Source organism: Euprymna scolopes, chromosome 3 (assembly GCF_053919585.1).
Source record: "Euprymna scolopes isolate OS-2025 chromosome 3, ASM5391958v1, whole genome shotgun sequence".
In the NCBI taxonomy this organism is placed as follows: domain Eukaryota; kingdom Metazoa; phylum Mollusca; class Cephalopoda; order Sepiida; family Sepiolidae; genus Euprymna; species Euprymna scolopes.
Window position 1 is genome coordinate 58,038,137 of NC_136484.1, and position 27,890 is coordinate 58,066,026.

Genomic DNA, 27,890 nt, shown 5'->3' on the forward strand with positions numbered 1-27,890 from the left:
TATAGAAGCTTACAATACATATGAGTGGGATTACAGAATAAACAGAGAAGCAAGAGAAAAGATAAAGCAGTTTAATGTTTTAGAAAGAAAAGAAAAACAAGAAAAAAAACGTAAGAGGTTTTGATCAGGAAAAACTTTAAAAATAGACAAATGTGGCGAATCCATGGAAGCAAAGAATAAAGAGATTAAGAGTAAAAATAAATCTAAGTACAACATTGGAATGAGAATGCAAAAAAAGAGAACAAAAACAAAGGATTAAAAGTTTTTATTCAATTTCCAACAAAAAGTATGTAACAAAATTATGGAATTTCAAATAAGAACCTTTATATACAACTCACTGTGTGTGTGTGTGTGTGTGTGTGTGTGTGTGTGTGTGTGTGTGTGTGTGTGTGTGAGTCTCCATTTTTTTTCAAAGTGAGCGCGAAAATAACGATAAAGCAGAGAAAAACTCGCAACATCTCTTCTGTGAGATAGAGGTTGCAGGGAAGAGAAAAGGTTGGTGACTCTTTAACCCAATCTAGGAGTAAGAGACTAGTGGTAGATACACCAGCCCAAATATGACAATATTCTATGCATAGATTTGTAGAGATATAGGATACTCATGTGCGAGTAACCTTCTAGCACGGTACAGAGAGCCCATTTTACTCACAACAGTCTTGGTAATTACCTCAATGTATTTGTTCCAATTCATGTTTGTGAATGCTGAGCTTGAGGAAAGTACGTTCAGGCAGCGTATCATTAGCCATGGCAATCAGTGGTTGAGAAGATTTCTAGTAATTATTAAAGGAAATAAGGTTGGTTTTGCCGGCATTGAACGTTACCATCCAGTTTCGGACCCATTCGACTACAGACTGGAGGTCTTCCTCTAAAGTTTTAGCCATTTCCTTAGATATGTATTCATTCGTTTTACCTTTGAGTTTGTTATAGAGCATACTGTTATCTATATAAGACTAGCAGGGGTACCCGGCGTTGCCCGGGTGTTTGTAGGTGTGTGTGGTGTTAAATAAAAAAAAAACCGGGGAGGGGGGGTAGGATCGAACCTGAAGCCCTGAGGCGAAGTTTGAAAATAAAATCGGCCAGCCAGAATGAGTTAGTGAAAGATGTTTGAAAGTCGTTGAGCGTTACGACGACGACGATGTAAGCATTGTTATAAGCGAAGTAAGAAAAGAAAACAACGTTTTAATTAAGCGGGGGGGGGGGTAATCAAAACATAAAAAAAAACACAAAAAAATCTAACGTAAGGCAAACGAACGATGAAAACAGAAAAACGAACACGTGAAAAATGGCTTAAATAAGCCTGTTTCGATATTAAAATTTAAAAAAATCGGTGGATACCCGGGTGTTTTTTTTTGGGGGGGGGTCGCTAAGAATAAGCGAAGTAAAAAAAAACAGGAAAACGAACGTTACGTGAAAAATGGCTTAAATAACACAGGGTTCAATATTTAAATTTAAAAAATCGAAAAAAAAAAAAAAAAAAAACTTTGTCAAACTTTGTTCATTCCATTCACCGTTTCAATCCTCTTCTAATATTCTTCATTATTTAACTGACAATCCAACCATCTCAACAACCTTTATTCTCAAGTGGTTTTTGGTATTTATAGCCACTTAGTTAAAACAAAAATACCAAAAGCTTAAACTGGTCGAGCAAGATCACGTTTAAGAGAAAATAGTCAGCATTTATGTATTCAGTTATGTCAGTACAGTTTAACAGCATTGAGCCACAGCAAAGAAAATGGGGAAATTCATAGGAGTGTAGCAACTATGAAAAGGGAAGAACAAAGGAAGTACCTAATTCCAGACAGAACCATTGAAGATGGAATATAATAGTATTGTAATTTCTTGGAATCGGCTTAATTACAGCACTAAGTTTACATTAAAAAAGAAGGGAAGCACTTGTCACTCCTGATAAAACAAGCATGCTCCCTGGGAGAGTTCAGTCAGCTTCTTCAGAAAGAAAGTTTCCAGACAATATTAAATTCACAAGCAATTTCCAGTTGCATGTGTATTTCATTCAAGTGAGATGATTTTAACTTTACTTTTTCTTTTTTTGGCAAGGAGCTGTCACCCCCCCCCCTCCCCATACTGTGCCTGATATTTCCAAGTAATAACCCATCTCCATGCTGCCCTACTTAGGACCTGTCACTAGACTTTAGTAATGTTAGGTCTGGAGAAGTACGTTTGGAGATTGAGTAAACATGGCTTCCCTATAAACTATAGAGTAAACATGGCTTTCCTTGAAACCTCTTTCTCACAAAAGAGATGCGAGTCTATCTTTGCTTCATCATTTTCATGGCAAGTGTTCAACTAAGCTTCAATCTATGCCCTTCCACTCTGCAAACCATTCACAACAAACATTTGTCTAGCTGTCAATATCCCCCACTATATGTGCTTAAATCTAAACACAAATTCCATGAACAAAGTTTCTTTCCTAGAACAACTCGCCAGTGGAACTGTACTGCGGATCTGCTTTCCAGCTAACTATAACATGGTCATTTTCAAGTCGAATGTAAACAAGTTTTTGTTGAGCCATTCACTTAAATAATCAAATTCTACCTAATTTCCACCACTACTGATCATCATTGTATTTTCTCACTGACCACCTTACACTTATTAACCCTTAACCTATCCATGGAAGTTTGGCATATTTGATTTATTATCAAAACAATGAATAAGAAAAAAGGAAAACTTACAAAATCCAGACTTGAGAGGTTCTATAAGTCGGAGGGTGAATGTAGATCCTTTGGGAATTTCTTTAAGCATCTTTGCAACTTCGAAATGCCGGCAACCAACCAAACTCTTATCGTCTAATTTTTCCAGGTGATCGCCAACACTTACTAGTGGCACATTGTGCATTGTGCTGTTCTCCTTAATTCTCTTTATGAAGGCATAACCGTTTCCATTATCTGTAATTGTCAATCCTAAAGCGTCTTCTGTTTTTGTGACATCAACTTCTTTTGGTTGGCCTTTGAGGTGAACAAAAATAAAATCTTCGAGTCCAATTTGACCACCAAGAAGTTTCGTCATGTCTACCTTATGGGAATTTAATGTGCAGAACAGAATCTGAAATAGAAAAGAAAAACAAAAAATATTAACATGATTTTAAATAAAATGGTATTCAATCTCACAATTACTTTTTAGTTCTTGCCATAAATAGTAAGGGCCTCAACCTGTCAAAATAATATAGACTGAAAATGGAATCTGAGCATCTGATATGCTGAATCTTCGACATTCTGCTAGAATTTACTTGAAAACTGTAAGCTTTGAACTTTTGTTTCTTTTATTTCAATTTAAGCAGAGACCTGCTTCTAAGATTCCATGTAACCTTTCGAAGACAATACGGCCTTGAATTTCCCTAAATGGTGGAGAATGTGCCGATAAAAAGCGAACTCTCCAATCTGTTTATGCTCTCCAGAAGTAAATTACTTTCCTTGCATGTTCTTTCTTTTAGGCAGCTATTGTTCTCAGACTCGTCCTTCTGTAGAAAATAAAGCTGTTTCATTAACATCAACCCTCTCCCAGAATTGACAAAGAAAAAATATTAAAAAATAGATAAAAAATCCAAGAAATCCTGAACTGCAAGGAATATATGGAAAAAAAAAAAAATAAATAAAAAATAATATATATATATAATTTGTCTATACCAAAATATCTGAATACATATTCCATTCGAGGTGACAGCAACAATCTATTGTAATTTCCAATCAAAATTTAAAAGATAACTATGATTTACTTATTTTAAAATTTTAAATTATCGCATTTGAAAACGTCTGGTGAAAGAATGTTTTTGTTGATTATTTTTTTTATCATAAATTAACCAAGTACTTCCTGCTCACAAAGGTTTTAATTCACTAATATTTTACTTATTTTATTTATAACTTAAAAATAATAGGAATTTTCAAATAAAAATTGTAATCTAGGTTTAAGGCATGACCATTCTTATAACAGGTCGAAAGTTTATTAACGCTTGGAGTCTCTGAGTGGAGGCAAGATTTTCAGGCAGTTAGCATCTAACACTTCTATCATTGCTCCTAGAAAAATTAATTCTAAAAGAGGATTCTAACCATGGTCATGATTAAGTACAAATTCTATGAAAAAAAATTCTTACATTAAAATAAAAACCACTTGTTGCAGTATGCATTTACCTTTGTTTATTCAAGGTTACAAATCTCTTCAGTTATAATTATCAAATTTATTAATTAGCACATTGTGATTAATTAATTCGCTCATTAGATAAAATGTCAAATCTTCCAACTACATCCACAGCAATTACTGCCCGCTATAGTTGTTGTCATCTCACCACGGTTTGGCCAACTAATCCTGTCAAATGTTTTATATAAAGTTATGTTTACGGTTTTTTATATGTTTACTATAAATGTGTAGTTGTACTTGGTACAAGTTTCCACTATTATTCGTTCTAATAATACTTATGTTGGAGATCTTAATAAAATACAGAGATGTGATGTAAAATAACATTTTATCCCAAACAAATTAATCTCCATTGTCATATTCACAATGTTTCGGCCATTGTATTATCTGCGCTTCTTAAGATGATTTTTGTTGTAGTTGGTAATCCCGATTTTTTTTTTAAATGAATCTTATTTAATTCTGTTTCATAACTTTTACATATATCGAACTAAAAACAGAAAAAAGTCTGGTGAGTACAATAACTGATACCAAAGATGAAGCATTTAAATAATATTGCTTCATCTTGGAAATATTAACAATCAGTTTGTTTTTTTAGTTAATTTAGTTAGTAAAATTTAAGGAAGTGATGGTGATTCACTGGTTAACAACACAGACTGACAACCTGGGTTTGCCAAGTTCGAATCGAGTTTATTCCGCAGAAATACTTTCACTTAGAGATTATATATATATATATATATATTTAAATAAGGGAGTATTTACATATACATCTTTCTTCGTTGGAATTTCTTAACCCATTTTATATATATATATATATATATATATATATATATAAGCGAAAATGTGTGTGTATGTATGTTCGCTTTTTGTGTATGTCTGCAAAAGGCTTTTTCCTGAGGCCTGCTCGGTCAGCTCGCTCCCTAAAACTTTTTATATCATGTCTAAATGATAATATCTATGACTTAACAACGGGGGTCGCCTGTATTTAATTTGCTCAAATTTTACCAGCTCGCCGAGTCTTCAAAAAGCGAATGATGGGGTGGCTGGCTTGCAGCACAAAACTAGGTAAAATATTACGCCACTTCCTCGCACCTGTATATTTCAGTTTATAAACCTTAATTGAACATGGTTATACATTCCTCTCCTTCATGGCCGAGATGGTTAGGTGGGTGGCTTTTTTTTCCTCCTTTCGTTCCTACCTTCGCGTCAAGGCTTCAGGGTTCAATCCTACTTTCCAACTAAAACTTTTTTCTTTTACACCTCAAACACCCGACCAACGTTTTTTAACACACACAACTCCAAACACCCGGGCAACGCTGGGTACACCTCCGCTAGTCTATATATATATATATAAAAATAAAGGCAAAAATGTGTGTATGTATATATGTTCACTTTTTGTGTATGTCTGCAAAAGGCTTTTTCATTGGCCTTCTCGCTCCTCCTTAAAACTTTTTATATTGCGTCTAAATCGTAATATCTACGACTTAAGAACAGGGGGGTCGCGTGTGTATTTAATTTGCCTGACTTGTACCAGCTCACCACGTCTTAAAAAAGCAGGGGAAATAGTAACTGGCTTGCACCGCAAAACTAGGTCAAATATCACGCCACTTCCTCGCACCTGTATATTTCACTTTATAAGCCTTAAATTAACACGCTTATCATTCCTCTCCCCTCGTAAGTGAGATGGTTAGGTGCCTGAATTTTTCCTTTTTGTTTTCACCTTCGCGTCAAGGCTTTGGGGTTCAATCCTACCTTCCGACTAAAACTTTTTTTTTTTCTTTTAAACCTCCAAACACCTGGCCAACGTCTTTTTTATTTTTTTTTAAAAACACCCAACTCCAAACATCGGGTACCCCCCGCTAGTATATATATAAGAACAAGTAGTTAATAAAACATGTTAAAAAACACTTTGAAAAAGAGTTAAAAACATATTTAATTTTAAAAAGGAAGCACAAAATAAGTGGATAGTCCTTAATCCACAGAGTTTTGAAGAAATACTTTCCTTCTCATAAGACGTAGCAAAATGCGGGATCGGATTTTGCTTGCAAAAGTATTTGATGAAACTACAACCAAGTCATAGATCTTACTTGGTAACAAATAATGAAAGAGGGAATATGGTGAAGAAAAAGGGGATTTCACGTGAATGGATAGTCTGGTGAAGAGTAAAATATCCAATAATGGTAAAATCCAAAAAAGTTGGTTAAGTTTCCATTTCCACAAGTAAAATCCAAGGGAATCGCGTAATTGGAAGATGGTCTAAAGTAATTCAAAAGGCAGAAATCTGGAATAATTCACAAATGGGGGTAAGGAAAAGGGAAGGAGTTTAAATAATATTATTAAGAGGAAGATAAGATGTGCATAGAAAAAAGAATTTAAAACGACTGTCAAGGCTGGGCTAATTTTGGGAGAATATATATAAGAGGCTGATATCAAAGATGAAACATTTAAATAACATCGTTTCATCTTGAAAATAACAAAGTTCATTTTTTTTTTTTTAGGGTGTAATAGTGAGTCATTAGTTAACGACACTGATTGACAACTTGGGTGTGCCAAGTTCGAATCCAATTTGTTCCAGAGAAACATTTTCACTTAAGGAGGATGAAACCTTCTCGTGATCTCTTCTATAAGTACCAAATTTCTTGCTATAAAAATCTTTACTAGAAGGATATCAGTGAAACATTAAAATCATCGGATTCATATGAAATGAATGAAGTAAAATTGAAACCATCATGATTAATGTGAACTGCTCAAACATTTTATAAACGATATCTAGCATAGTCAATACAAGATTTGAATATAAATTTATGCTGACAAGGATTTCAAATTAAGTGGCATGAAGAAACGATAGCATTTGAATTGTGTAATCATAATAATAGAGGCAGTTAACAAGCTCTGCATTCAGATTTAGGTTTATTCGCATTCAGGCAGTCATGCAAGTTCCAGCACAATAAAATACAATGCATATAAATCCTCTAAAATATAATAGACAAATATAATGACTGAAAACTGTTATAAGTATGGATATAACAATAGAGCTTTAAGCCCCCAAACGGTAGAATATTCAAGAGTAAAATCCCTGTGAAAATGTTCAAATTATCTCCCTTGATCCATTGCTCACAATGAGAGAATGCATTTACAAAATCAAAAGTATCTAATTCCACACTAGGTGATGGATTACATATAAACTGGATTACTTATCTCTCTGGCTTGGATGCCCAAGGCATCAGATGTAGTCTGACAAGCTGTCATCTTTTACTAATTCAGACCAAGATATGATCTCTGTGTAGCCTTTCCTGTTAGCAGCCATATTGTCTCCCAGAACATTAATATTTACTTGTAAATTACTCGTGCATATCGCTCTTTGTTGACCCTGACAATGCATCTTTATCGATTGTGTTGGAACATTAATGTAGACTTTCCTTCAATAACTACATCTATGGTTTTCACTTTTTCCATCATGTTTTGTATATATCCTTACGTTTATCTCTGACAAACTGTCTATATGAGAATAAATGTGTGTATATATGCAATTCCAACTATTTCTTGCTTTACAGTTTTTCCTTTGTTTACTCCGACCCTAGTGTGTATATACAAGAAAACAAAAACAAAATGGCAACCTTGTAGTCTGAAAAATATTCTTTAATAAGTGTGTTGCTAAAAACGTAAAAATACGGATATGAAATGTTTATGCTTTACGGCATTATTCTATAAAGAAAACCCCAACAAAAAGCACCACATGGTTACATATATCATTTCATGTATACACATAAAATGTTATAGAGAGATATATTTTATGTACCGATTTTTCAGCATTTTAGCCTAACAATTCCCTATAAGAATGAAACGTGGAATTCTCTTAACCATATATATATATGTGGTTAAGAGAATTCCACATTTCATTCTTGTACACACACACACACACACACACACACACACACACACACACACACACACAGGCTTCCCAGCGTTGCCTGGTCGTAAAATATGCATAAATATTATATTTTAATTCATGCAGATTTATTATAGAGCCAATTCTCTATTGATTATCATCCAATATATAGTAAAGATTTCAAAAATTATAAACTAAAAAAAAGACTTAGGTACCATCTGCTAAAATCAAAATCAGAACGTTTAGCAATCCAGTATTCGTTATTTATCTCTCCAGAATCGTTACCATCTGAGCTTCAGACAGATGGATATGAAAGGTTAAAAATTAAGCTACTTTGGGCCATGAATGTTTAATTTGGAGCAAAGGAAACAACAGGCGTAATGTTTTATTTGACTTACTCTGGCAAGGTCAACCGTTTTGTTTTCAATTTTGACCCCTTAGCAATTTTTGCTGGCTAAAAACTACATTCAAAGTGCGCTACAGGTCCAAATACCCTATATATCAAATTTCAACTCTGTAGTTGATGCATATTCAGAGAGGAGTTTAGTAAAGAGTTTTAGCACACACCAACAAAGTCACTATATAACGTTTTCATCTTAAATTCTATGCAATAGCGCACAAGTAGACACTATGCACAAATAGAATTCAGCGTAATAAGGAAATGAAACCAATCATAAAAAATGACTAAGTAATTAATTAACTCATTTTTTAAAGGAATATGTGAATTAGTTAACCTTCATGTAGTCACTTGCATATCTATGACTGAGTATATGAAGTTCGTTTTAATAATTTTTAAATAGAAAAAGTTGGCTTTTAATAGTCATGTCAGAGTAAGAAAAAACAAAAAACCTATTTTCACACACACACACACACACACACACACACACACACACACACACACACACACACACACACACACACACACAAAAACTAATGTTTAGACAGCTGTGTTTGATTCTAACATGGTCAGTTTTAAAATATAGCCCGGTAAAACTCAATCTGCTCAATACATTTTACTCAGCACCTTATTACATTTTCTTTATAAACTAGTTCCTACAAGGATTCAGCAATTGATGTCCACATGCAAAAACCTACTATAAATACAAAATGAAAAACTGACTCAGTCATGATTTTAACAAGTTAATTTTTCTAAAGCACTTTATTACCAATGTAAAAATTTTGTCCAATTTTTAATGCAGATTTTATACTTAAAATGACCGAAGAGAGAAAAACACGACATAGCAAACATTCTTAACTTAAGAGGCAAACTTAAAAAAATCTCAAGAAAACTTGTGTAACAAGTAATGTCAATCTTATTTGACAATGTTAATCATTAATTCCTGTTCGTAGTCTAGGTCAGACTCAAACAAAAAGGGTTAATATAGATTAGAAAGTAAAAATGTAGGCATTAGTAAAATGTCTGCAGAGAAAATTCAAATAAAACTCAGTGTTCATAACTATAGAACGAGTCAATCTTCAAATTGTCAAATAATTTTATAACAAAGTGTGTGCAGGAAAAATATGAGACTCAAAATGTTCACAACTCTTGAACTAACTATTGAACTTTTCAGTTTTGTTAGTGAGTCTTAAACGGTGAAACTGTTTTAGAATCTAAATAATTACATATACTAAATCTAACTTGTATAGTATTTAATATTTGAAATTAGTTTAATACTTTAAAGAAAAAATGCTTCTTAGTCAAATGATAATTTTATAATTTAATGTTAATCTCTTCCATAAATAAATAGGAGATATATAAATTATCTTAAAAGAAATAATTTAAAAATAAAATTAGAAACGTTGAATATAATTGAGAAAACTTGATGAAATCTTGCATGTTTATTCTTTTTTTTAAATATTTTTATTTACAATACAATTGTGTTTTTCTACTCCACGTCCTCTTACCTACTTCACACCAACTTCCCAACCGAAATTATACTATTTCTGCTTACTCTCTATACTGACCTTTACACCCACTATCATTGACAGCGTGACTCGAAAAGGAAAAAATGAATGTCGCTAGAGCATTAATATGAGAAACTTCCCTATTAAAAAAGTTATTGCATATCTATGTTTATTTTTCTAATTTCGTCTAGCAGTCAAAGAAATCTTGCCCGTCTTCTTCCCACTCACCAAGTCAATTGGTAAATGGACTAGAAAGTTCCCAATAAATTTATTTTTCTTGAAACATTTTTTTTTTAATTGCAAAAAGTATATTTTACAAGAATTCTATATTTTCCACTATAGAATACATACAAATATATTTTATCATTGTTTTATATTCTAAGGATGAGTAGCTATTAGTAATGGGACGATTCTAATACAATTACTGATTCTGTTCTTAGTTACCAATTCCTATTCTTTTTAAAAATCACTAAATATTTAGCTATCGAGTCGTTTTTTTTGGGGGGGGGGAGGGGGTCAGATTATGGTAAAAATCCATGTAATATGTGCACATTTTCGGAAACGTAAAACTACACTTGTGGGCGGTGATTTATAGACTATAGTTTTAATGATAGATTAATATCTATAAATATTTATCATTAGTACCAGCAATGGAAAATTAAGTTATAAACAAAATAAAACCAATTAAAAGAATGGTTTTTGGTATCAGAAATTGACAATTTTTCTGATTTTGATATCGATACTCCAAAAAGTTTTTTTTTTTTCTTCCAATTCTCGATTTTGATTAATCGTCCAAATACTAGTAAATATATCATCTTGCATATTCTATACAAATTTGAAAGAGTAAAAAATCATAAGACATCCAAGAAATAGATACACTTTGTTTATAACGAACCAAAATAAATAAATAAATAAATAAATAAAATAAAAAAGATAAAATAGATAAATAAATAAATAAAAATAAAATAAAAAATAAAATAAAAAGCCAGAATCTAAACAAGCCATATCCAATCTGCCTAGTACGCTTCCGACACTAATTCTCCTCTTCCTCATTTACTCACCTTAAACTCTAAAAGTTCATACTTTGAAAACGTACAAAAAAAAAAAAAAAAAAAAAAAAAAACAGCTAGTGAATGATAAAACATTTCTTATAAAGCTGTACTACATTTTTTTCTTTTCTTGTTATATAACATTCTGATAAAAACAAACAAACGAAAAACAAAAACATTCATTTGTTTTAATGTTTTATTATTTTCACTTTAATAGGTCAACCTACACATGCGACTAACAAATTAGTAAGTTCAGTGACATCTAAAGAAACTGCGGTTCAGTACATTTATACTATAAAAAATTATAGCAACCTGAAATAACATATTAGCCACTAGCAGAACGAACCAGGCGTTGCCCGGTTGTAAAATACGCTTACATCTATTTTAATTTATGCAGATTTCGTATTTATCATTATAAAGTCAATTCTCTACGATTATTTCCTATTATATTGTACTTAATACATAGTCGGGATTTCAAAAGTTAAGACTTAGATGCCATCAGTTAGAATCAAAACCGAAACCAAAATTTATAGCTATCTAGCCCGAGACGTTACTGAATCAGCCATCGTCAGTTAGATAAACAGCTAATAATAAACTAAGATTAACGTACAAATGTATATGTATTTGCACATAAATAGAAAAGCAGTTTAAGTCTACTTACGCTTGCCAAGTTCTCATTTCTTTCAATTTTAACCCCTTAGCAACTAGTTTAACAGGATTAAGACCCATAAAAAACGGTCTACAATAAAATTCAATCATTTGAGCCGCCTTGTGTCACTCTGCGATCTTCTCTCGGAGGAGATACAGTTTGAAGAAAAAAAAAAAAAAATGGAGATAGTGAGTTTTATAAATGAGAATACTTTTATAAAAAATATCTTTTCGAGTTTAGATCTACTCCATATGTAATAGATTAACTAATTTTGAGAGGTTAAAAAAGGGTCATGGGCATTATAAAAGTGGGAATGGAAGTTAGTAAATACAACCAGATAGAAAAGGGGGATCATACAGAGAAAGCAAGGGTTTGTAAATTAAGAGATACCAGCGCAGAGGCATGTAACATGGAAATAAATAGTTTTTCTTTCGTTCTCCTCCCTTTATTCTTTAACCGATTTTGAAACCCCAATAAACAGAACATCTGTTACATCCAAAATCTTGATATTAGTTTTCTTTTTTCCAGATGGATGAAGAGAATTACTTCAGAACTTGATTTCACATTCCTAACAGGTCGACATACACCATGGCTAGTGGTAACTGAGATTTGCATGGGAATCAATACCAAGAACCAGAAGAGAAAAAAAAAAAAAAAAAAATCAAGGTATTGAACCCAGGAACGAACAAATGGCAAACTCACAAAATAACATATTTCGAATTTCTTCAAATAACGCTCAAAAGAGAAAAATCATTTGAATCTAGTCAACCTACAATATTTTACACAATTGCATAAAATTATTTTTCTATACCTATAATAATTTTATAATCAAAGTTTGTTATTCATAAGTGGAACAATTACATCGAGGGCATTGCCAGAGCCGCTGCAAGGAAGGTGGGCTCTCTCTACCGTGCTAGAAAACTACTAACACCCGAAAGTATCCTGTATCTCTGTAAGGCAACCATTCGCCCATGTATGGAGTATTGCTGTCATATTTGGGCTGGTGCATCGGCTACTAGTCTCTCGCTCCAAAAGAGAGTCGCAAATCTGATAGGCCCTGAACTGGCATCTAAGCTTCAGCCTCTGTCCAATCGATGAAACGTTGCATCCCTCTGCCTGTTCTACAAGTATTTTAATGGTGAATGCTCTAACGAACTGCAAGCACTTGTGCCCCCACGACATGAACACCCTTGACAGACCCGACAGGCTGCAAAATCCCACCCCCACACTGTAGAGATCCCGAAATGTAAAAGATCTTTCTACTGCAGTAGTTTCTTCCCCAGAACCGCTAGACTTTGGAATTCCATTCCAGGTCCCTGCTTCCTCAACTGTACTGACGTGCAGAAGTTCAAGTGCAATGTGAACTGACATCTTGCTGCCCAAATCCCTACATAGTACCCTAGTAGTTGTTGCCCCTGATAGTAGCCCCTTACACCAAGTGGCAATGTGCCTGGTTTGGGGTGAAAATGTAATTTAAAAAAAAAAAAAAAAAAAAGTATAATTCATTTCATAAAAATCTTCATTTAATTTTAGATTAAATTTAGCCTTCAATTATCAAGAAAAACATTTAGTACTATAAAATTATCTTAGCCAGATATTCAAAGTTGGGTAATGCCGGATAGGTACAGCTAGTTGAATATAAAATAGTATTTATAGAAACAATCTAAAAGAAACATTGTCATTATGCAAATAAAATCCATAAAAAAGGAGCAAAAAGATATTAATTTGTTATAATTTCATCAAATGTTTTTTGTAAAAATGACAAGTCTCGAAAAATTTGAGACTTAAAAAATCAAGTTAAAAAAAAGACAAAAAAACAAAAACAAGAACACTTCATATTTTACATGGGAGTAAGGCTATATTTCTTTGCATAGCTATGAATACTATTAATATGATACTAATCAATATTTTTTAAAAATGTTGATAATATTGAAAATATTCCATTATGATGTATGCAATGGAAGCATTATTTTTTTTTTTTTTCAATATTAAGAGATTTCATTTTTCATGTATGAAAAAACTTTCTTTTTAAAAAAAATAAAAAGGATTTTAAATTTCGTTTTTTTTTTTTTGCAATTGTGGAGACAGTGTAATACCATATGTGCAACCCTACCAAACAACATCGCTGACTCCAATGTTGTTTCAATGGTCTTCCTATCTTTGTTTTTTTCTACTAGCCGTGTCATTGTCTCTCGTACTGGTGACTTGAGGAGGTGCGTGCGTGACACCATCAACCATCTGAATGCAAAGTTCCACATCTGTCGAAGATGTGTTCGTCAGTCAAAGACAGAAATTTGTCATTTCTTCAATCAGCTGCGAGGCTGTGCAAACATAGGTGGCTCTTGAATCCAACTCCAGTCTAATTATATATATTATATACACATATATATACATGTACTTATATTTAAAATTTTAAATTTGAAAGTGTGTAATATATATATATATATATATATATATATTACATACACACATACACTATTCCATTATTTTCACTACTTCAGCTGATATGTGCATGGTGACAAGCAAGCAAGATAAACAACATCCAGTTTCAGTAGTGCATATTTGACACAAACGACAGGTATCCGACTTTAATACTTGTTACAGCTTTGAATATTAGCGTTGATATGCTAACCACACTGACGAATAGCAAGTACAACAAAACAGCTGTCTGAAATAATTCTATGATTTTATATGAATACTAGTGCAAACACTGGCGAAGAACGTTTTGCCTTTTTACAGAGGATGTACACTAGTAATACACATACACACACACTAATATATAAATACACGAGGTAATAAAATTTATGGAAAATCATTTACTTCGACTCCAAGAATCAACATCAATAATCAATTGAAATCTGTGTGTGAGATTTTCAATTTCTTTTGTGAAGTCCTCAATTTTCACTTTGCTATCTTTATCTTTGCTTTCAACGAGGTTGCACCTGTAATTGGCAGTGGTAGTTCATTTCTTTCTGTAGGATCGTACAGTCTTAAAAGTACAGTATATTTTCACTTATATATATATATATATATATATATATATATATATATATATATAGATAGATAGATAGATAGATATTATATGTATTTTTTTTATTGCGATATGTTTGGTAACGAATTCAAATATTTACGAAAGTGCATTTTTACCTAAATAAAAGTTGAGAATAATTTTCCCTTTAACCAACTTGGTATCCCCATATGATCATCATCATCATCATCTATATATATATATATATATATATATATATATATGATCATTTCTGAGACGATACAGATTTTATTGAAATAAAGTCTTTATCAGTACAGGGATTAGACATTAAATAGAATATTCAAACATGATCAAGATTGAAGTGAGAATAATTACACAGCAAATCACACATATATATATATATATATATATATATATATATATATATATATATAGCAGTAGTTGGAAAACCAGATACAGATACATATCATTTCATGTCTGTTTTAATTGCAGATTAATGTATACTTAAACACGTGTTTGTTCTATCCTCCACTCTACCATCAAGAGGATTGCTGCAATATTCAAGTGTTAATAAACAAGCTTAATCTCATTAATGTATCAACACTAGTAAAGCAGTAATCCATTAATTTCGTTTCATCAATATTCGAAATCAGACATTGAAACAAAATAAATAAATATAACAAATGTTTTGTTTAATTGTTTACCAAGTGTCTGTATAATATAAATATATAAAATAATCTTACATAAAGGAGAAAACTCATGTATAAGTATGTAGGTTTTTGCTGATATTGAAAGTATATCCTCCCACTTTTTTTTTTTTTTTTTTTTAAACATTTTACTTAAGATATGAAGTAGAAAAGGGGCAAAGTAGTGGAGATAAATGGATGTATGAGATAGTAATATACACATATGTAAGGAAACTCCTTTCTTTAGATCAATTAATGACATATTAGTAATATTTAAGTGTTCAGTTTGAAGAGCCAATTATGACAATTTTTTTTTATTAACATATGTTAATCGACAAAAAGAGGACATGATGCCTGGAAGGACGGTACATAAACACAGAACAGATACAGCACTACCTTTTTTGAAATATAGTACAATAGTACATTATATATGGCATGTTAGATTACTGAAGTTAAGTGACAGTTGGTCTAGTCGGTGCTAAAATGAGTAGCCATTTGGTAATACCGGGTGCTGTATGTACTTTGAAGTCTGAAGAGGGATGGGCACGGTCAGGCTATTCTTGCCCAGGACATGCTGCATGATATACTGTAACGGCCTCATGAACACAGAGAGCCAAGGAATGCATCCATCATCCAAAATAATAGAAGTAATAGAAGACCAGACCGATACCAAATCTGCTTTATTAATAGATTTAAAAGGTAAATAAAACAGATGTACCTGATTGGTCTAATGGATACCGTTGCAGATTACAGAATTAGTGTTCAAATCTTCTTTGATCTCTTGCGATCATACTGTTGGGAAATAAATGAACCTGCAAAGTCTCCCAGCTTTGAATAAAATAACTTATATAATTAATCACTTACAATAAGTATTATTTTTCAGCATTAAATAACTTTAAAATGATATGTGGTAAAACGGACAAAAATATATTTTTTAAAAATTTATAAAAAGAAATGAAGTTTTTAAAGATTTCATTCCATGCAGAATGTGACTTCAACTAGTATATAAGTGTAGCTTTAAAATTAATTTTTAAAAAAGGAATTTTTCTGATATGATTACATGTTTTTATGTTTCTGAAGGACCCATGGCGAAACGGATAAAGTACTAAGTGAAATTCAGTTCTAAGTGGCGTTCTTCTGAAGTATTGTATTTTTAGTATCATATGCGATACTAAGAATACAATTACAAATTACTTAAGTCTTCTACCCAGTCATGGTTGACCGAGTAAGAGCATGCTACCCTATCTTATCACACTGAAAATTTATTGGCAAGATTTTAAAAATTAATTGTTGGAGACACCTCTTCATGGGATTAATGGACTATCTCATGTCGTCACTTCCTCTGGTAACGTCACTTCCGGTATTGAGTACTGTGCCGGCAGTCAGAGATTGGCACTCGGCACCAATCTCCTGCTGAGGAATGGTATTGCTCAACTCGCTTTGCTTGTAATATATGTGAATACACATGTTTTCCTAAAAGTCTTGTATTCCGTTCGTTTATTACCATTTAACCCTATAACAATAATCCAACACTCAATTAGATTTTTCCAATAGAGTAATAGAAAAAAAAATGACATTAACAACTTTGGGTAATCTGATGAAGCACAAGAGTAAAAGAGTGATTGTATATGATTACTTGAATACAAGTAACTATTTTATCTATAGCTGAGGAGGCGATAAGCTGGATGGATTTAAAGATGATAGCAAAATAATGAACTTGTGGGCAAATTTTGGAATCTATTCAAGAGAATTTGATCTGTATATTCCTTTTTATTGTGGTTTGGTTTGTCTGTTTTACAGCATATTAACAATTTGGAGTTATTTAATGCTGAAACAATCTCATTAATAAAGAAAGATAATTCAATTGTTTGTTTGCCATTTCATATATGCACCCGAATGTAATGACTCGACTCTTCAAATCTGTTTGCTACATAGGGATGTGCCGATCAAGCAATCAATTAGACCAAGTATTCTCGCATTCTACTGACCTGTTTCCTCAGACATCACTGTCAGCAGGTCCTTCAGAGTTTTCTACAATGTAGATCTGATGAGGTCTGTGCAATGTTGTTTTAGATCATACGATGTGACGGTCAAGTGATTAACAACATGGATTGACAACTTAGGTGTTCCAAGTTCGAATCCAGTTTGTTCCACAGAAAATCACTTTCACTTGGGATTTTAGCAACCTTTTTATGATCCTGCCCAGAAGTATTCAATGTCTTTCTAGAAAGAATTCTGACTAGACAAAATATTGGGAAAACCAATGCCAACTATTGACTCTTCCATTTCATACGATATGATAATGATGATCATTATTCTAGATCAGACATCACTGTTGGCAGGTCCTCCAGAATTTTCTACAAGTTGGTCAATGCAAGTTTAGAGAGTTGAGTTAATGCTTTTCGGGCACTCCCTAATAAAATAAATATTTCAACAAGCTACTAAATGACTTCGTAAAACTTGCAAGGAAAAGGTTTATTGAAGCAAGGGCATGATGCCATTTAGATATAGCTAGGATAGAACTCGTCTGCCTTTGCCCGGTAGTTAATCCCAACTGGGAATTGTAAATACCGGTGTAGGCAGAGAGAGAGAGAGAGAGAGAGAGAGAGAGAGTGTAAGGAAACAGGTCCTCTCTCTTTGACGTCTTGCTGGAAAAGGGTAGAGTTTTTCTCGTCCGGGATGGAAGCAGTTATAGTTCCTTAAGGGGGTAAGGAAGATCCCTGCGCTATGCCTCTGATTGGTCAGTATGTGCCATATCGCACAGTCAAGGGAGGCACTGATGCACAAGAAAAGAGTTCTATTTGTTTCTGCTGCATAACCCCCTGCTTAGGCTGAAAGCCGACAGAGAAAAAGGTAGCAGAACGAATAGCAAAAAAAAAAAAAATTAAATAAAAATATCAATTTATTCATGTTATTTTTTGTTTTTACGAAGAAAAAAAAAATGTTCTTAGTTTTCTGTAAAATGTTGGGGAATATTTTTTATTTTTTTTTTATAAAACGTTCTTTTTTGTAGAAAGGAGAGAAAGAAAAGTTTCTTTTTTAACAGAAATATACAGTTTTACATAGTTTCTTTGTCCAATATACCCATCGGCCACTACGTGTAGTGGTCACATAACTGTTCTCACGTGAAGCATTTACCTCAGGTGTATGATGATGCTGTGTGTATATTGGAGGAATGTGTGGCTCATGTGTTAATGTGTCCAGAAAGGCTCTTTTTACCCTATTTATGAAAACTGTCTCTTTTTTTTACCACTAATGTCGAGGATAAAAGTTTTATCAGTGCGTGAAAGCATGTGATAAGGGCCAGTATAAAGTGGAGTTAGGGGAGCTTTTACTGCATCCTTTCTAAGAAACATGTTGGGTCCATGTTGATGTCCTTCGGGACCAAAGATTTTATGGTCTGTTCCCTAGAGTGCATCAGTAGGCTCGTAGTCTGTTGACATACAGAGCTGAGTCAGTTGTTGTATCCTCTATCGGGGTCAGCATCTGAACTGGCAATGAAAGAGGTGCTCCATAGACTAGTTCGGCTGCAGAATACCCAAGTCCTCTTTGATTGAGGCACGACAGCCAAGAAGGACGACCGGTAAGTACTCGCTGGAAAAGGGTAGAGTTTTTCTTGTCCGGGACGGAAGATGTTATAGTTCCTTAAGTGGGTAAGGAAGATCCCTGCGCTATGCCTCTGATTGGTCAGTATGTGCCATATCGCACAGTCAAGGGAGGTACTGACGCACAAGAAAAGAGTTCTATTTGTTTCTGCTACACAAGTCTGATGAATTTTCTTTTGGATCATGACTAAGAATTCACTCAAACTTTGTTTTTTTCGATACCTCATTTATAATATAAATCTCACCCGTCTGTTTAAATATATGTATGTATATCTCGCAAAAACTTTTGATGGAGGCGACGGATCCTGATGAGATCGATATCATTTTGAAGCCGACGTCTCAGACAACAAATATCAAAAAATTGTCTCAAAACATTAATTCTTTCACCCTAAACTTTATACAAAGAGGGATCGATTTTTTTGCCGACATTTTAGCAAGTCATAGTCACCGTTAAATTGACTTCGGTTAATTTTAATGCTTTTGACTTCCGGTTGCATCATAGAGACATCGGCTAAGACATCAGATTTTCTTTCATTTTCTTTTTCGCCTTCGCGTCACGGGTTCGAGCCTGCCCGCCTACTACCACCTTTTTTTTTTTTTAAACACCTCTCTTCACCCTGGCTGCCTGCTGTTGTTTTGAGTCCCCCCCCCCACTCTACTACCATTTTTTTAACACCTCTCTCCACATTCATGGGTTCGAGCCTGCTCCCTGCTACCACTTTTTTTTTTTGCTCAACACACACCTCCAAACACTCAAGCAATGCCAGGCACCCAGGCTAGTCATCTCATATAGAGCAAGTTAACGAAACTGTAGGTCTTTTGCCACGTAATGGATTTTATAGAAAAGTGTCCGTCACAAGTTCTAACTTACTTCTCCAAGAGTGACTAACATGGAAGAATAAGATAGGAAGAAGATATCCATAGGTATCCAAAACATTCAAATGACATGGATGCATACTACGTGACTTTTGTTTTCTAGGTTCTATTTTAAAAAGGAAAATCCCTAATTGGTATATTTTTTTTTATTTACATGTGCACCAATTTGGCATAAGGCTGCCAATTTTCAGTACTCTTCACTGTGCATAAACACATGGTTATAGCTAGAAAAGGGATACATTTGTCAAATGGCAATTTAGTTTTACAAAGAATTTGTATGAAGTTTTTCAATGACTAATATTTTTTAATTTTCTTTCTTTGAAGATTGTAATGCTGGGTATGGAGCAGCCAAACCAGCTGACAACATTATCCTGCTTTTTATTGAAACCAACCGAGAGTTCTTTTTAGTATCCTCGTAGTTCCCTTAAATGCAATTGTCTGGATCTCTTTGGCACTTGGTTCACCAGGAATATCAGTTAAGTAGGACTTCAGGTTCTTCTCCATAAGCCCTGTGGTACCTATAATAGCTGGTATGATTGATATCTCTAAGATTCCAGTTTCTTTTCATATCATATATGAGATCTTGGTATTTGGTCTGTTTCTCCTTTTCAGCTCTGTTCAGACCTCCATCATTAGGGACACTCACTTCAACCAAGGTTGCAACTCTCTTTGACTTATTCCATATAACTATATCAGGTTTGATAGCAGCATTTTCAAGGTAAGTGGCTGTAGGGATTACATGGTCGTAATATATGGTATATAAGTCATTTCCAACTGTTCTTTCAGGTTGATGTTCCCAGGACTTGCTGCTACATTGGAAGTTTAATTTTTTTACAGATGGTCCGTGGAGGTATTTGCACTTACAGATGATCAAGCTGTTGTTCATGCAAATCAAAATAACCAAAGGTAATAAAATTTAAAAAAAAAAAAAAAAAATTTTAAATCTCAAATTTCCTGTTTTATTTTTAGCAACCACCTTGTAGATCCAATAGAAAATATCGCCAATTCCATAATGCATCCTCTATAAATTTTGAGATGATAAGTATGCACACATACAATTGCTAAAGTTTATTTTCCATTATACATTTAAATAGAATTATTTTTTCAAAAGAAAAGCTGCCCAAAGAGACATAATTAAAAAAAAAAATTACATCGTCAGAATAAAACGGATTTGATATCCAAAACAATTAACGCAATTATAGCTTATGTTAATTTGACGATTGTTTCATTAACCTCTCATGTAGGCCTGTTGACCCAATTATCCAAGATTAATAGATTTGTTGAAGTACCCTATTTTCCTTTCGTATTTTTCCCATACCTGCTGCTATGAAGAGTAGACAACTCTTAACCTTTGTGTAAGCAACAATCACTGGATCATTAAAATAATCTGATTTACAAAAAAACCTGTCTGTTTTACTAAATAATTGGGACAGAACTGCAAGTACAACATTTATGGGAATAAGCAGAATTGATTAAAAGATTACCATTGTGTCAGACATTTTATATTTCTTTACTAGCTAGAATACCAGGCTTGTGAAGGGCTTATAATACAAAGATATCCTCAGACTCTTAATAAAAAGTAATAAAAAATATACAGGGTGGAACGATAAATTTGTCACCCTAAAGAAAACACTAGTTTTATTTAAAAACTTTTATTGAAAAAATCAATTCAAGTAACTTGATTATGCAGGTGACATCTATTCAATGTAGCCGCCTTCAGCCTCAATCACCGTTTTGATACAGGTCTGAAACTGGGAGCATGCCTTATCCACAAGCGCCGGCAGGAGCTCAGCCAATACTCAGCAGATGGCGGTGATCAGGCTGGTTTTGATGTTGTGGGAGGTCATGTTGGTGATGTTCTTGATGTATGGCCAAACTAAGCAGTTCAGCAGGTTCACGTCGGGGGAGGAGAGGGAGCCAGTGAGAGAAGGGTACAAAATCGTAGCACTCCTTCTGAAGCCAAGCCTGGGTCTTTGGACTTGTGGGCCGGTGCATAGTCCTGCTGCCACACCCAGGGTCTGCCAAAGGCCACCTGATTGCACCAGGGGATCACAACGCTCTTCAGCATATCCAGGTACACTTTGGTGTTGACTTTCAAGCCGACTTCAAAGATGTGAGGTGGCATGATGTGGCATTCAATTGAGACCACACCAAAGATCATAACTGTGGCCAGAAACTTCATTGAGTTGTGCCTTTAAGCATTGAACTGTCCGGAATTGCATTTTGAGGGTGCTGGCAATTGTCCTACTGTCATAACTTGGATTGGTATCGAGCAGGAGTTGTACACCGGTGCATCTTTGATCTCGCTCTTTAAACATTGTGTCACTTTCAGACATGATAGAAGACTCCTATCACTCTTGGGATTTGTATAGAACTGGTCAACTAATAGATAGTATGAAAAAAGAAAAAAAAAAAAAAGAAAAAAAAAGGAAAAAAAAAGAGAAAGAAAAAAAAAAGGAAAAAAAAGAAAAAAAGAAAAAAAGAAGAAAAAAAGAAGAAAAAAGAAAAGAAAAAAAGAAGAAAAAAGAAGAAAAAAAGAAGAAAAAAGAAGAAAAAAAGAAGAAAAAAGAAGAAAAAAAAGAAGAAAAAAAGAAGAAAAAAGAAGAAAAAAAAAGAAAAAAAGAAAAAAAGAAAAAAAGAAAAAAGAAAAAAAAAAAGTTTTCTTCAATTGGAATGATGTCTTTTCTCGGGCGACAACCCTGTACTGCTATAATGAAAATTAGAAGCACAGCTTAGAAATAGAATAGATTTAAATCCCATCAAAAAATTATTAAAATGATTGAAATTTTGGAAACCCTATTTTTTAATTTCATTAAAATGAGGGAAAATTTTTTTAGTTTGAATTTAATTTTTTTATGTGTGTGTGTGTGTGTGTGTGTGTGTGTGTGTGTGTGTGTGAAGGCTCTCTTATTACCATATTTGGTTGGACGTTCATTTTACATGCTACGTGTTAGACGGCTTTAAGAACTTGACTTCCAAACTAACTTATCTCTGGCCAGGTTTTCATCCTTTCTCTCAAATCCCTTTTTAACACTTCCTGCCATGTTTTCCCATTTTCCTGTGAACTGACCCTGCTATCTCAACTGTTATACATCTAACTCAATAACTGGCCACACCATTGAAGTTTCTTGTAGTAGAATCTATTATAATCTTTATAACGAAGGCCACGGTAACATACTCTCGTTCCATCAGCTATGACCTAGTATAAATCTCAATAAGCAATTCTATTATATTATCACCCACACTGGGGATTAAATCTTCAACCTCCAAAAGAGTGTCATTTAGAACTGAATTGCACTTAGTACCTTATCCGTTACACCACAGGTCCTTGTAGAATAATCAAAATAATCCAAACTATCAATGGTCATCTCAAAAATTCAGAAAACAGTATTTATCTTGTTGATATTCTGAAATGTTATTTTTTAAGTATTTATCATTTTACAATGAATTAAAATTAAATTTCAACGACTTTGTTTTATATAAGTTACTAGCGGGGGGTACCCGGCGACGCCCGGGTGTTTTGAGGTGTGTGTGGTTTTGGGTAAATCAAAACTCCGGGGTGGGGGTAAAATTAAAAAAAAAGGTTCTAGTAGGTGAGTATGAGGATCGAAACCGAACCCTTGAGGCAAAGTTGGAAATTAAAGTGTGAAAAACAAAACAAAACGTGCAACGTTAACCACTGGGCCACCGCGACATAGCACGGAAACACGTTTGAATTTATTTAAGTATTAAAAACAGGTGGCCGCAATAAAAATTAACTGCTGCTTCTATTTGACCTAATTAATGAGGTCAAATAGAAGTCAGAGAGTTAACTTTTGCTGCGAGGCAGTGTTTGGGTTTGTTTAACCAATTTTGACTTTTTTTGCTCAACAGATGTTGGGGAAGGGGAAACCAGCTCCCCATTGTCCAAATTGAATAGCAATTGTCTGATGTAAGAGGAGTTTGTCTCTACATTGATCGAAGCTGTTTGCTTCTGGACGTTTCCCAGTGTGATGCCGAGAACACGTCCATTTGAATTTAGTTTCACTTTATTTATACTAAAAAGCAAGACAAACGGGGGACAGAGCGAAATAGCGCGAATCTCACAAAAGTCGACGTAAATAAATGTAGAGGCGACCCGCATTCCCAAATCGTAGATATTATTATCTAGGGGCTATATAAACAATTCTAAGCGATCGTAACGCCCCCGGGAGCATGTGCGAAAGAAGCCTTTGCGAGACATACACGAAATGGTCACACACATTTTGCCTTTTCTATATATAGAAGGATCTTTTTAAAAAATTATAACTTTTACTTAAAAAGTTTGTGATTATTTTAAAAATAAATCGAAGCAAAGTAGGCTTTCAAGAAACATTTTTACAAAGCTTTCTATAAATATTTAGGAATAAAAAATCTTAATATCATCGGGGATTATTTTTTCTTGTACTACTTTATTCGAATCTTATTTAAACTTTAATCTCTTCCAATTTTTTCTCTTTGTCTTTTACATTTTTTCCTTTCCTACCTCATGTACTGCTGCTAATACCGTCACCTCTATTTCTTTCCCTCCCATCACTTCTGTATCACTTTTACCAAAGAACCATACAAGATCTTCAGTTTTATATTATACTAGCAGGCCACCTGGCGTTGCCCGGTCACAAGATATGCTTAAATATAATATAGTAGTGAGATCAAAACTAATATATATATATATATATATATATATATATAATAGAAAAATCTTAAAGAAAATCTGAATAAATTTTCACAAAAACAAACCTGTAAAGAAGGTATACAAAATTTAATTATTTGACAAGGAGTACAAATAAATAAACTTGAAAGACCTTATTCCGTGGATTTTTTAAAAAGGCAATTCTTCTCAGAGGAAAGGTTTACAAAATATACAATAAATTTTGCAGGTTAATGCATTGAAAGGAACTACAAATATGAAATTAATCATATTTGCATAAAAAAAGTTATTAAATAGTTAGTGAAAGTTTATAGGGATACAAAATGATTATGAAAGCAGGAAACAGGGAGAAAAAGAATATGGTAAAAATCCATTGAATAAAGTAAAATCCAGAACATGGTAAAACCAAAATTAGTCCATTGATAATCTATTAATAATCCATAAGAAACAGGAACACTGAATTATAGATGCTCAGGGTAAATCAATGCTCCCAGAAAAAAAAAAAAACAAAAAACATCAGATTATGGAGAAGTTCCAGTTTAAAAAAAAATTTTTTTTTAAAGTAATGGATAAAGCAAATGGAAGTGAAGATTCAAGGGATAGCAATAAAAGATTGAAATTAAGAAGGGGGGGGAGAAAAAGAGAGGGAGAATGAAAAAGAAAGAACAGAAGAGGAAGAATGAATGATAAGCCGAAAAAGAGGGAAGAAAGATAGGCATAGTTGAGAGAAAATGAGAGTAAAAAGGGAGGAATGAGGCAGATGGAAAACCATCGTTATAAATCTATTTTTAGAACAAATAAATATAGGTCAGATGAGGAAAGTTTAACCCAGACAAGAAGATAATTGTGTGGAAATGATAATTCAAATTTATTTATTTTAAATGAATATATGACTTGGGTGCCATCAGCTTGAATTTAAGCCAAAACTCTACCCTCATTCCTTAGCCTTTGAGCCACGCTCATACGTGTGTGTGTGTGTGTGTGTATATATATATATTCCCTGTGCCTCCTCATACTTTCACTACACCTATGAAGACTGAAGGATCGGTCGAAATTTATGTACTTATGAAAAAAGTTTTTTAATTTTTTTTCATAATATTATTATTTTGTATTCCTGCACGTCACCAATTAAAAACGAATAAAGAAAAGTTATAAGCTTTTATACTTTTCGCATTCTTTTTTTATATATTTCATCAGTTATCCTTTTTTTTTTTTAAAGATGGAATGGCCCGATCGTTGAAGACAAGATTCAAGCAAACAAGGACGGCCGGTCCACACAGTTTTCTATAAAAATTAGCTGCACTACACCGCACTTTTTTTTTTTCCATAGTTTAAAATTTATACAATAAAGAAATAAATTTGCAGTTGTAAGATAGACACCTCTTTATATAAATAAAATAGCAGATGCATGCCATGGTGTCTGAAAATATTTAACCGATAAACTCTGAAATTAACAGGAAATAGTAATGATACACCAAGGATGGTTTATAACGAGTAAAATCTTTGTTTGGATGGATGAATAACGTGTACAGAAATATGTCTGTCAGCAAGTTGAAATGCAAAATGTTCATTTCAACTTGCCGACATATTTCTATTATTTTTGCACATGCACAAATTCATTCATAGCTTGAAGTGGTTTCATTTTAAATCTTTTTACTCGTTATAAACCATTCTTGGGGTATGATTACTATTTCCTATTAATATTAGGGTTGTGTGACCAGTAGTTTAAGAGTTTATTGGTTAAATATTTTCAAACACACATACGTACATCTATTTTATTTATATAGAAAAGGTACACAGTGGGCCAATGAGTAGTTCAGGCCAACTTGTTAATCATTTAATAATTATATTTAGATCTCAGTGCAACGGGGCGGTAGAAAAAGATTTCCTATCTACTGTGGGTTTTCAATTATGAGGGGCGTTCAATAAGTAATTTCCCTGACCCACTTCCCATAGCAGTAGAGCAACGAAACTTGGCACAGTTATTAGTCTTTCTCTACATAGGAACCACCCAGAGTTATGCATTTCTCCCATCGTTTGATCATAATCTTAATTTACTTTGCTTGTATTTGACAGTGATTTTCTTTTTAAAACACTAACAGTTCAACCCGGCTTTGCTTGGGCCCTATGTACTGTTCATTAATATATATATATATATATATATATATATATACATACACATAAAGTAAAAAGTTTGACTCGTGTCCAGGTAACCTACATCTAAAAATTCAATTGGCGAAGGAATTTGGTAGAGTCTGCAAAGATCAACTCTTTAAAGTTTGACCTCTTGGCAGCCAAATTTTCGCCCCAAAACTGATTAAAAAAACTTGTTGCATGTTTAAATACCCTTAAATGTAAAATTTCAAATGTTTAGACCCAAAATTGGCTGAATAGTTTGCTAGAGACCGCAATGGTCAAATCTTTTGAACTTTGACCCCTTGGCAGCCAAATTTTCAGCCAAAAACCGATTAAAAAGCTTCTATGTCTGAATACACTTTATATAAAATTTCATATGTTTCGACAAAAACTTGATTGAGTAATTTTGTAGAGACCGCAGAGGTCAAATTTTTTAAAACTTTAACCCCAATTTTGACAGCATTTGTTTTAGGCTCAAGTCAAATAAAAAAGTTTGATCCATGTCCAAGTAACCTACATCTAAAATTTCAAGTGTTTAGACACTTTGTACACACAGACGCACACACAATTTCACTTTTATAGATAAGATGTGTGCGTGTGTGCACGTTTTGCAAGTGGCATAACAGTACGTATGGCAAATAATATATATATATATATATATATATATACACACACACACACAAATACAGTGGCATAACTTGTTTTGCCTTTTGTCCTGCAAAGCTTTTCATTCAAAATCTAAAATGAAATATGTATATCAAGATTGTTGCCAAGGTCACTGTAAACGTGATAGGATCATTTTAAGCTTCAGAAAGACCAACTCCAGATGCAATCCTCTACCTATATAAGAGCCAAACACGTCCCAAGATGAAGTATTGCTATCGCATCTGGGGAGCAGTCACTTAGAGCATTTTTTTGTTGCTTTGTCAAAGTTTAAACAAAAAAATAAAAAGAAAGGGTTCCAAAAACTTACAAAAAAGGATCTATTCTTTCCTACAGGTCCTTTCTCACAGAAAATTTTTTCTAATTTCTCTACTATCACCATTTTCGTGAAAGATGCTCGACTGAGCCCCTAATCTCTGGTTTATGTCCTTGTAAAACGTTCACATCAAGAAATCACACAATGGAAAAGACTTTCCTTTCCTACACGTGCCAGGCATCAGGTAGAATTCTATGGACAGAGTTTGTTTGTGAGAGCTTCCCATTTGTAGAACCTTCCTTGCAGAATGCAATATGGTTATTTTCAAATATAATGTCCACAAATATTAATTGTAAACCGTCCAATGAATAATCA

General features: G+C 33.4%; 1 protein-coding gene across 1 annotated transcript in view; it reads right to left on the reverse strand.

Moving 5' to 3' along the window:
* LOC145255694 (PDZ domain-containing protein GIPC3-like) overlaps positions 1-27,890 on the reverse strand; it is a 205,656-nt gene that overhangs the window by 69,082 nt on the left and 108,684 nt on the right. The window contains exon 2 of the mRNA XM_080114272.1: positions 2,691-3,060. Coding sequence (XP_079970398.1) covers positions 2,691-3,060 — 370 coding nt within the window. The remainder of the gene's footprint in view (positions 1-2,690; positions 3,061-27,890) is intronic.